Source organism: Pezoporus flaviventris, unplaced genomic scaffold, assembly GCF_033815535.1.
Source record: "Pezoporus flaviventris isolate CSIRO_AGI_PZ_B2104156 unplaced genomic scaffold, CSIRO_AGI_Pfla_v1 ptg000056l, whole genome shotgun sequence".
In the NCBI taxonomy this organism is placed as follows: domain Eukaryota; kingdom Metazoa; phylum Chordata; class Aves; order Psittaciformes; family Psittacidae; genus Pezoporus; species Pezoporus flaviventris.
The window spans coordinates 243,708-255,337 of NW_026892604.1; the positions used below are offsets into that span (position 1 = coordinate 243,708).

The 11,630-nt window shown below is 52.7% G+C and overlaps 1 protein-coding gene across 1 annotated transcript in view; it reads right to left on the minus strand.

The window, feature by feature from the left end:
* The window catches only part of LOC133277464 (hydrocephalus-inducing protein-like), a 43,938-nt gene extending 32,635 nt beyond the window's left edge, over nucleotides 1-11,303 (minus strand). The window contains exons 1-9 of the mRNA XM_061469304.1: nucleotides 11,291-11,303; nucleotides 10,283-10,484; nucleotides 9,342-9,513; nucleotides 5,994-6,093; nucleotides 4,773-4,891; nucleotides 4,181-4,404; nucleotides 2,675-2,742; nucleotides 1,057-1,292; nucleotides 373-473 (exon numbers count right to left, since the gene is read on the minus strand). Coding sequence (XP_061325288.1) covers nucleotides 373-473; nucleotides 1,057-1,292; nucleotides 2,675-2,742; nucleotides 4,181-4,404; nucleotides 4,773-4,891; nucleotides 5,994-6,093; nucleotides 9,342-9,513; nucleotides 10,283-10,484; nucleotides 11,291-11,303 — 1,235 coding nt within the window. The remainder of the gene's footprint in view (nucleotides 1-372; nucleotides 474-1,056; nucleotides 1,293-2,674; nucleotides 2,743-4,180; nucleotides 4,405-4,772; nucleotides 4,892-5,993; nucleotides 6,094-9,341; nucleotides 9,514-10,282; nucleotides 10,485-11,290) is intronic.
* Between the last annotated feature and the right edge of the window lie 327 nt (nucleotides 11,304-11,630).

Here is an 11,630-nt window from a genome sequence, read left to right on the forward strand (position 1 = left end):
GCTGCTCGCTGTAGCCCAAACCAGCGTTGCATTCTGGTCACAACCCAGCACAAGTCCAACGCTTGCAGGAAGGAGGAGAGGCGGCCCTTTGGAAACATTACACCTCAAGCCCCCAGAGCAGGCCAATAGGGAATAGAATCACAGTTTCCTGTAGGAAAAGGCTCTGGGCCGTGCCTGTGGCTGAGCACAAGTGCTGCTCATCATGGACTGCTTTCCATGCGCTGCTCTTCTCCTGTCTAGCTGGGCACAGCTAGCTCATTGAGCAATGCTCCTCGTTTGGAGCTGGAGCCAGCCAGCTCTGTGCAAGGCACCACCACTTGCTCGTGGCAGATGCACAGCGAAAGAAGACGGGCTGCAAGGAAGCGCTGGTACCTGGCTCTGATGGGCAGTGATAACACCTCTCTGCCAACACCATCCACATCGACCACCAGGGCCAGCTTGTATCTCTTCACGGTGTTGGAGCACAGGGTGACCTGGGAGACAAGAGCATCAAATACTTCATCACTCCCCAAACCCATCGTCCATACGCAGAGCCCTCCAGATCTCGTTCCACGGCAAGGAAAGGGAGGATTTAGTAGATATTAGGAAAATGAGGTATCAGGAAGAAGTTCTTCCCTGTGAGGGTGCTGAGGCCCTGGCACAGGTTGCCGAGAGAAGCTGCGGCTGCCCCATCCCTGGCGCTGTTCAAGTCTAGCTTGGACGTGGCTTGGAGCAACCTCATCTGGTGGAAGGTGTCCCTGCCCATGGCAGGGGGTTGCAACTGGATGAGCTGTAAGGTCCCTTCCGACCCAAAACAGCCTAGGGTTCTCTGATGTTTGCCTTTAACTCTTCTGCTGGTTCACGTGTAGAGCACAGTCTCTGGCAGTAACAGAAGTCTTTGGACAATATCTGAATTACTGAATACGCTTTGCGGTTGCCAGGGCAGATGTAGAGCCCAACACTAGCGCACATCTCTTACTCGCATGATGCTCAGAGCCAGCAGTGCTAAAGCCCCCTCAACATCACTGAAGCTCCAGCTCCACCTCTGAAGCACGCAGGGCTGGACTCTTCCCGTACCTGGATATCCAAGTGTCCCTTGGAGCAGACGGTCCCTGTCAAGGGCCTGATAGTAAATTCAGCTGGCTTCTTGGCACCTCGCGCTGGCTTTCTCCACGACGGACCAGTGCTGTCTGACACCTGAGCAAAACTGGTCACGCTGGGTGCTCCTGAGCCGTCCCCAGGAATGCGAAGGTTGAAGTTGAAGGGCACCGGGGAAGTGTTAGTGAGGCGGCAGCACAGGGTGCGAGGAAAGCCTGGGAAAAGAACACAACAGCAGTTTATTACCCCCTGATTCCTGGGGTGGACATCCTGCTGTGATGAAACTGCGCTTGGAGTTTGCCTCCTTTCAACGGCAATTACAGCCGATTGAGAAGCTCTGTGGGGAAGTCGTCCTCAATTAAGTTCCCTTCTACGCTTGTCACACAGAAATGCCCACTCTGTGTGACGCTGAACACCGCAAGTGTCTCTCTCTAACTGTGAGGAGCTCTCACCTCCCCCAAACCAGCACCAACTCCTTCTCAACCATGACGGTGCATCCAGAACATTTACTCTGAAAAGTCAATCCGGAAAAGTCCCTGTGAACTCCACAAACACTCCCACAGTTTTCAAGAGATAAAAGCAGTATGTTGGCATCAAAGGGATGACCCAGGAAAGGAAAGGAAAGGAAGGATGAACTTGGGAGCCACAGCATGATGCAGAGCACTCTAAAGCACCTTCTCCAGACAGGAACCCCGATGCATCTCCTGGTTTGGGACAACCAAGACTGAGCCCGTGACAGCTCACAGCCCACTTCACTGGAGGCAAACCTGATGCTTGCTCAAGAACAAGCAGGACCTGTGTCTCACCCTCCCAAAGGAGTGGGGTCACACAGCCACGCTGCACGCTGGCTTTCATTACCCCACAAAGGCTGACATGGCTTCAGCTTTGCTACTTGCTTTCCATAATGGAAGCCACTGACACAACCACAGCTCATCTGGGGGGTTGAGTTCACATTTAAACTTTAGACCATCTCAGAGACAAGTCCTTTGTGAGACTGAGATGGAGAACCAGAATCTGCATCTCAGCGGACATGCTCTGCGTGCACAGCCACCAGCTCTGCCAGCAGAGCTGGCCTTTTGGTGGGGAAGGAGGAGCCCACGTCTGAAGACATGGCTGCCCCATGCAGAGCTACTGCTTGGCCATGTTACCCGGGAGCTGACAACGAGTTGGCCTCGCAGCACTAATTGATTTCTCACGCTAACGGTCAGGTGGGGAAATGGTGCCCTTGCCTCACAACAGCAAAATTCACCCAGGGCACCTACAACGGGCCTTCAGCTCCCGGGAGAAAGACTTTCACAGTCATTCTGTTGCCAGGGACTGGGAGACTGGGGCTGGACTGACTGTGAGGGACACCAGAGAACACTGACTTTCTACTCCTTAGGTTCTATTTGAACCATTCAATTGGCTCCGTGCCGTTCTATCTGGTAATGTTTGAGCTCACCACGGCAAAATACTGCCTAGCAGCTGGCAGTCCTGCTTTTGACACGCTGAAGGTGGCTACGGAGGAACACAAGTGACAATGCTGTCCTGGCCAAGTGCTCCATTTGGGTAAGGCTCAGACCTCCCACCCTGCAGCCCAAGCCCAGGGCACACTCACCAAAGGAGACTTCACCGAAGCTGAGGGACGACACATTGAAATGAAATGCCGGCCCGATGACACAGCCGCTGTGAGGACAAAGGCAGACGAGACATTGCCTTGGTTAAAGAGAACTGCAAAGCCTTCAGCTTTCCTTGCCGTTGCGGTGGGTAAAAGCCGGCCTGAGAACCTCAGCGCCTTTCAAATCAACCCCTCACCCTCATGCTCAGCACAGCATCCAGGTGGACAGGAGGCAGCCAAAGCAAAGTGGTCAGCAGCCCATAGCTGCTGGTGGGGCTTGGGGCACAGTGTCGTGCAGGGTATGCCCCCAAGTTGGTGATGGCCTGAGGAAGGACACCAAACGAGTGACGGCTGCGTGCCTCACTTTCCCCATCTGGAACGTGTTGGACGCAGGGGTGTCCCCACTCAAAGAGGGTCAAGGTAACTACCCTTGCCAGCCACAGGTTTCCTGCTTTGGCATTTCTTAGCTGGAACTGCTCTTCCCATGGAGTACACGAGCACCTTTCTAAGAAGATCTTGATCCACGCAATCGTTACGGGGGCAGGACTTTGAGACATGAAGCCAGGGGAGCCCCAAACATCCCTTGACAACAGCAGCAACAATTCAACACAGTGGACAGTTGAAGCTGGGACGAAAGCATCAGCTTATCACCAGGGCACCAGCTGACACATCCAAGAGCAACACGTCTTAAACCACCCAACACAGAAGCGTCAAATCATCTACGGTGCAAAAGATTTTTAGGATCATCAAGTCCAACTGTCACCCCAGCACTGCCAAGGCCACCACTAAAGGGTGGTGTCACCGTGTCACTAAGGGCCTCATCTACACGGTTTGGGAACACTTCCAGGGATGGTGACTCCACCACTGCCCGGGGCAGCCTCTTCCAATGCCTGACCACCCTTTCGGGGAGAAACTCTTCCTAACATCCAGTCTAAAACTGCCCTGCGCAGATTGAGGCCGTTTCCTCTTGTCCTTTCCCTTCTTACCTGGGAGAAGAGACCAGCCACCTCCTGGCTCCATCATCCTTTCAAGTAGTTGCAGGGATAATGAAACCTGAACCCACCACACCACCTCACCTGCCCTTAAATTCATCAGACTTTGAGGCTCCAAATTCCAGAACTCACCAACATCCACCTGAATCACCACGTGAAGCTGCACAACACCCATTCATATATTTCATGGCTCATGCCAACCAATGCCAGCTCTGCCTCTCAGTTCAAAATCAAGGACCACAGCAAATGGTGCCTTCAACCCAAACTATTCCATGGCTCCCTCTTGCTGACAATTACACTGCATTTGCTGCTGCCGCTGTTGCAAGGAGTCAGGGTCAAACTGGAGTCGAGGTTAGCGTGGGCTCTTAGTGTGGGGATGCCAGGATGACAGCCAAGATCAAGACCTCAGACAGGCCTTTTCTTTCTCTGCTCCGTCAGCAAATGAGGGAGGTGGGACATGATTACCCAGAGAGAGCTACAAAGGTGACCACCAAGCTCTTAGAACCCGCCTCACCTCACAGTCAGCGTCAGAGGCTCAGGGGATCCCTTCACCCTGAACTGGAATTCTTCTGTGAACTGCCCCAGGACAGTAGCATTGAAGGAGATCCAGATGACCTGATGCTCGAAAGGCAAAAGCACGCCCTCCCGGGGGGCAAAGGTGAAGCAGGAGCCCAGAGCTCTCTCCGCATAGACCACGCCGAAGGGAGCCTCAAGAACTCCTCTGTTGAGCAGGATCACCTGCAGCAGCAGCAAGAAAGCAACACGGAAATACATGAGGAATCCTCCTTGCTTACAGAAGGCTCACTTCTTTCCTAATTTTGCAATTAACGTCTGTAAAAGGCAGAAGATGCTGAGCACTGCTGCCAAATACAAGAGGCCAAGTTCTGCCTCGGGGGGGGGGTTCATGCAAAGCAGGGATAACTTCACACAAATAGAGCCACTCTGGGCTTATTCCCCTGACACAGAGCAGTCCACTTGCCCTGCAGTGCCAAGGACCTGCTCAGCACCACCAAGTTCATTCAGACCCATCCCACAGCTCCATGAGGCTCACTGCTGCCCAGGAGCCATCCGCATCCACCCCATGCCCTGCGACCCGTCCTGCTCACCCTGTAGCTGTGGCTTGAGCCCACAGACACCTCCCCGATGCTCAGCTGCTCACAGCTGAGTTCCACCTGGGGCCCGACGCCTTCCCCGCTGATGCACAGGGGCAGCCTGCTCTCACAGCCTGTGGAGGGAAATCTCTGTGAGTGCAATTCCCTCTGCTACCCGGCAGTTCCCAGCTTGTCTCAGTGCTGCTGCCGGTCCCTGGGCTGCATGGAACCAGCTCTACGTCCTCCAGGAGAAGATAGGGGACCCATCTCATCCCTCAGGAGATACGGCTTGGGGCTGGGTTCTCCTTTCTAACCAACGGCCTGGGCTGGTGTCTCAGAGAAACACAGACTGCTTTGCGTTAGAAAGGACCTCAAGATCATCCACTTCCAATTCCTTGCCATGGACAGGGACACCTTCCACTAGACCAGGTTGCTCCAAGTCCCGACCAGCCTGAACTTGAACATTGCCACGGATGGAGCAACTTCCTTGGCCAGCCTGTTCCAGCGCCTCACCACTCTCACAGGAAAGAATTCCTTCTGTATATCAAAACTAAATCTCCCCTGTTTTAGCTCGAACCCACCACCCCCCTTGTCTTATCTCTCCAGTCCCCGATGAAGGGTCTCTCTCCAGTCGTGGAAAACCAGCCTCCTCATTGAGCAGATCACATAAGCCATACCCGTACTGCTAACGTACACATCCCTCGGTGCAAAGGCAAGCGAGACCTCGACGCTTACAGCCAAACTCCAAGGTGGGTCCTTTCCCTTAAATTTGCTACAGATGACAGAGCACAAGATCTTCAGGCTGAAAGCTGCTCTCAGCCACTGAAGCAGCCTAAGGTGCCTGAATCCTGGCTCAAACTTTGGATGAGGTCTCACTGCCATCCCATTCTACTCTGCACACAAAGCGAGCAGCACGAGGAGGAGGAGAGAGCCACGCAACAAAGACTCATCTTGGACGTAAATGGTCTACAGGGGCCTGGTGCTCCTTCACTAAAGCTGTGTTGCAAATGCTGCCAAACCCATGGCAGGAAAGCTTATTCCTTCACTGCTTTGTCTCTTCTGGCATCAGGAAGCCAGAGCCCTGCTCTCGGACAGGAGACCACCAGGAACCACAGGGACAGCGGCATGTGCCAGCACTGCTCTCTTGAGCCCTCCAGAACTACATGAGATCCGAGTGGGCTGGAAGAGTGTTTGTATCTCCTCTGTGGCAACAGGAGCAGGAGGAAGGAGCTGTACCTGAGATGTCACAGTAGACTGTCTCTTGGTAGACTCCGGCTTCTTTGGGCTTAAAGATCACGCTGATTTCAAGTGAAGAATTTGGCAAGATATCTCCCTCCTGAAACAGAAGTGACAGCAAACCATTTATCTTCAAACATCACATTCTTGTTTCCACTACAGCCCTGTAAGCCTTTCTTTAGAGCACCAGCAAAGAGCAAGGAGCAAGCGACACTTGTCAACAGAATTTATAGGAGAGCTTGCAAGCAGCTGTAGAAACACCTTCCAAAGTCCCTCGCCTTTACTGGCACCCGCAAGGGGCATTTTGTTACCCTCAGAAGAGATTGAGCTCTTGCTCAGGGATTTAAGTCTGGGCCACGCTACCACTTTCTGCAACTGTCTGCTGCTTCCTCAGGGTCTTCTCTCTCCGCTGCTCTCCCAGAGGATCCTGGCACTGGTGCTCAGTCCCAGGAAGCCTTGTCACACATTTCAGGAGGCATCCCTGGTTTCTATAGGCTCTCGCTTCCTGCAACTGGTTTAAGCAAAGGCACCTCTTACAGCCCTTCAGCCCTTAGCATTACAAAGACAGCTGACCTAAGTAGCTACACCTCTGGCAACTGTAATACTGCCCTACAAGAATTAAATATTTAGTTTACAGAAGCAGATAAAAAGAACAGAGTCGCTTTTCTAGCAGCACAGCCAGGCTTTGATTCTGCTCTGCCGTTGGGTATTCTCAGGAATTTGCCCAGAACGGCCTTGAACTGAGTGGAGCCTCCAGCACTCCTGCAGCATAAATATTCACTAGCTACGGTTCTTCCCACTGACACAGCACTTACAGCTTAGAGGACAGCCCCCACAAAAATTAAAGAGCTAGAGCATGGGAAGTTATTGGCCTCCAGCTGTAAAAAAATCCCCAATGCACAACCTGCTCTGAGTCAGGAGAACACGGCGAAGGACAGGTAGAGAAGAACCCTTTCAAACACCAACCGACCAGTAACTGGAAAAGTCTGAAAGAAGAAAGTCACTTGCAATCTTCTCAAAACCTAGAGAAACTCTCCGTGTGGGGCAGGAGACACTGCCCGTGACACAAAGCCCTTGCTCTCCCGGCCTCCTCCCATTCCTGCCTCCCCGTTCCTCTTGCCAGGGCAACTGGAGCTGGCTCAGTGCCTCAAGGCATCTGTCTGACTCTGCATTTGATCCTAGCCCCACATAACTCAAACTCAACATCACGACGGTGAGCTGCCACTGCACCAAAAAGTACAGTTTCAGCAAGAACCTGGAGAACACCGCAAAGGTGCATCTCAAACAGTGAGGACTCTAAAGGAGTTTCTCAGAGTGGTCAAGTCCCTAGGGGCATGATTTGCTCCATACCAAGACCACACCGATTGCTGGGATCATTCTGTACGCACTCGTTAACTAGTGCAGGAGGCAGCTTTGAGCTTTGGGCACGTGCCATTTCTTCCTTTACAAGCTAATCAGAGGAGGGTGAAGCACACAAACCCCCTTGCCAGGGATGATGTCTTGCCATCCGCCAAGCACCAGGAAGCCATCCACTCACGCATCACGATCCTCACAAGGGACACATCTCCATACATCCAAGGTGCTGCTGGGTCCCAAGGCACAGCAGATGAAACTCCTCTAAGGCACCTGAGGAACAAGCTTATGGACTAGCATTAAGGCCTCTCCTTTTCCAGGGATCAGCACAGCTCTCAGGAACAATGCTAATACAGCACCCCTACTGGAGCCTTGCATTCGTATCCTCGCTCCCAAGAGAACCGGCCCAGCAGTTAACAGGCTCAGGTCTCTTGAGCTCCTGACAGGAAATCACCATCCAGCGGGATTCAGCGTATCGGGGTGGAAACTTCTGGCAGTCCATCCACAGAGATGTTCCCTGCATTGGCAGTGAAGCTGTAAGCCAGAGCGTTTGACTCCAATGACGGAAGGCCAGGAGAAATCATCACTTTATCCTACTATTATTATTATCCTATTTATCCTACTAGTCCATGGCCAAACCCCATTCTTTAAAGACAGAACTATGATGGGAAACCCTTCGTCACTTCTCCCTTCATTCCTGCTCTATGGCAGGCTATAAAAGCAGAACGTTATTTCTCTCGGGAAATTCCAATAGGCTGTTGAAGAGGTTCTTCACGTGCCTGCTACTCCCCAGGAAAAAGAACTGCTGCATAAAAGGATGTCATAACACTGCACAAGACAGCAGGGGAGAGACTCGTGTAGGAGCCTGCTTTGATTCAGCCCTAGAGCAAACTGTGTCACAGAAACACGGCCATTTAGGAAAGGTTTCCACTCCCAGCTTGGGGCTTCATGTCGCTACATCATCACATCTTGATGTGGACAGGACTCGGCCAGAATTCCAGAGCTCCCCTTAATGCACCTCAGGAGCTCAAGAGCAGGTGAAGCTCATTGTGGAGACATAGTGACCGTAATGAAGCAGGAGCCCTGGGGCACACTCCAGAACCAGCTCTGACACACCACAGGATGCTCTGAATGCTCAGCTCAGCAGCTCCCACTCTCCCCGATATCCTTGCTGCTCTGACACACTGGTGGCTCTCAGCCTTACATGGGTTGCAGGAGCAACCGAGAAGAGAACAGCAGCCCCTTCCTCGGAAAACAAAATAAAACAAATAAACTAGTTTCACCCACTGTAAAAGAAAGAAGAGGTTGGGATTATTCCAGGCTTTACTCCAAGATGAGAAGGGATGTTGCACTGCTCAGACAGCAGGCATTCTTCATCCCAGACCATGCAACTATTCAGAACGACGGCTCTGGCTGATTGAAGGACATGGGCGTTTTGCTTGCATCACCAGGAAAGGGAGCACTTTTCTCTACCTATCTGCAGTAGAACTCAAAAAGCCTGTTTAAATCTGAGAGCCTCGTGTCCAGGCTCACAGACGACACTGGAAGGGAGACTCAGATGTGGTATACATCCAGGTTTTAGGAAGGGATTGCTGTTCCCGTGATTAAACCTGGGCTCAATGGGGGCTCCTTTCCACAGGGGACCATTTCATTCTGCAGGTCAGTATGTGAACCAACAGTGCACCAGTGTCCTTTCTTCAGCCCCATGCGCTACGTGGAAACGTGTCCTTACAGAGAATAACTGATAACCTCTGGCCACTGTGAAGACACTCACAAAGTGCCCTTAATTCACAGCCCTTGCAGCAGAGCCCAGCCTGGGGGCGGCTCTTGCTGCTGTTCAGAAAGGCTTTTTGCAACAAGCGCCCCCAGCCTCACCAGAAACCTGAGGTCTCCTCTCTTGGCACATCAAGCAGCTGACGTGGGATCTGCCAACGGACCTCATTCAGAGATGACAAGGAGGAGGAGCAGGAAGGGAGGTTCTCAGCCATCACTCACCATGGGCACAATGGTGAAAATATCATTGCAGAAAGGCACGGAGTCTCCCTGCACCTCTGTCCCCTGGTTCTGGGAGGTGCAGATGGGAAGGGAAGGCTGTTCTCCGAGAGGGCGCACCACCCCGTGCTCCTTAGGAACATCAACCAGCTTGTCCTCTTCCTGCCTCTGCAGCCTGTGCCATGGGAGAGACGAGCCAAACAGATAACTGAAGAAGCAGCACATTTGCAGAGCCTGTGCATGAGCAGCAAAGCACCTGGGGAGGAAGAGCAGCAGCTCTGCATGGGGCTGCCCTGAGACAGGGGCTCCCACATGGATCCCATTATTCCCCTCGTTCCCAGCACAGCAGGGCCTTTTACTCCTCACTGACAAGCTAACAAGAGGTTTCTTAAAGCTGGCAGCCCTCAAGAAAAAGCCTCCTGCACTGGGAGGAGAGGCCACAAACCAGGACACTGAAAGGCAATTCCCCAGCCTACAGCAGGTCGGCCTCCACCTTCTGGGCCAACTAAGCACTCTACCCTGCGTGTGACTGCAAAAGGAGCCTGCCAGCTTATCAAAGAAGAAACCGCTTGACTATCACAATAGTTGTGCCACCTGCAGCTCTTCAGTGCTACTGCTCAGTGCAGTCCCAGGTACCGAGTGCCGACACCTTCCTCAGCCTCACGGACCCTCCGTAGTGCACGGAGCTCTGAACTCAATAGTCTGCGGCTCCCAAATGTGAATTTGCCCTCTGAGGCAATCCAGGGATTGCAATCAACCTTCTCTCCCCAGAACATCATCCTCAGCTGTAGCACGGGTGGCACTGGAATGGCAAGGGTTAAGCTCCACGCTGTGCATGGCTTCATGGGCCCTAATCCGTTCAAAAGCCCCAACAGCCCTCTGAGGCTGTGCGTTAGTTTTCCCCTGGGGCATCTATCTTTCTGAGGTGAATCTCTCAAACAAACCTCAGCTTCTGCCGCTCCTCCTCTTCCTGATCAACAGAACGCTTCCACTGGAAGTGAGCCGTGATGGCACTCTGATTGTGGATGACCACGCATCTTTGGTTTGACAGCGTGACGGAAGTCTTCTCAACCGTCAAGGAGCTCTTGTCAAGCCTGATGTTGACATTTACAGCTCTTCCACAAAGGCTTTTGTGAACATCTTCACCTGGAACAAAGCAAAGGCAAGACTCAGCTCATCTCACTCGCTGATGGAAGTACAAGGAACAGAGCAATCTGCAGGCAACGGAAGAAAGAGCTGCAGCTTTGAGCTGCATCAGCAGTTCCCCGCACCTGGACATACATCATATCCTGACAGCTGCACACGGTACAGCATGAGGATGTCCTAGCACCACCTTAGGCACCTTATTCTGGGGGGGTGTTCGTGGAGGTTTATCCCCAAGGTGACAGCATTTACAGTGAGACTTTTCACTTCTGCCCAGCTGCCTTTGGGCCGCCATCCCACTCAGCTCACAGGGAATTCTACATCCAAGTCACTCAGTGACGCTGAGGACCCTCACCTCAGTCAACCCTTGCCCACGCTCTCCTGCAGGCAGGAGATGCCCCCGTGTCGTCTCATCCTCATCTCCTGGTCCTGAAAGATTGGGCAGAGCTCTCATCTCAGAATCCGAGCGGGAGCATTTGAAATGAAATGGAGAAGGGAAGAAGGAACAATGGAAAGCACAGAGCAGCTTCTGTGCTGAGCTCTGCACTTAAAAGGGTGCTACTGGGCCCTCAGATCCACCTGCCAACTCCTTCTTTTGCTCCTGCTACTCTCACAGCCGAGTGCCTCACCACTGCCAGCACGTCCTTCCTTGTCAAACGTGCTGCTGTTACCACTTCACCACTGGAGAAGTGAGTCCCTTCACTAGGGTAAGTGTCCTCTGGAAAGCTGGAGACTTCCAGCACCAGAGCAACACGCACAGCAGCACAGCCATTTCAAAGTGTTTCTCCAAGGTGGTCTTCACAACCTACCTTCAGACATCATTACCCCCCTCACATTACTGACTCCAGCCCTAGCAGCAGCTTGTTCATAAACCCCACCATTAAATAACTGCTGCTAACATGGGGGTTTCTACAGAATCATTCCCAGGCTACAGCAAAGCTCAGAGCACCCTAATGGCTACCGCTGCCACAGTTACTGCTCCTCACGGTCACAAGTCCTCAGCATGGCCCAGCTCTCAGCACAGCACCCACTGCACCCACGCGGCACATCACAAGAAGAGGGTCTCTACCTCAAAGGCCTTGCCAGGAACTGTAACACAACAGATCGGGATGAAAAGCAATGACCAGTCAGGAGAGCTCTACGGGACAG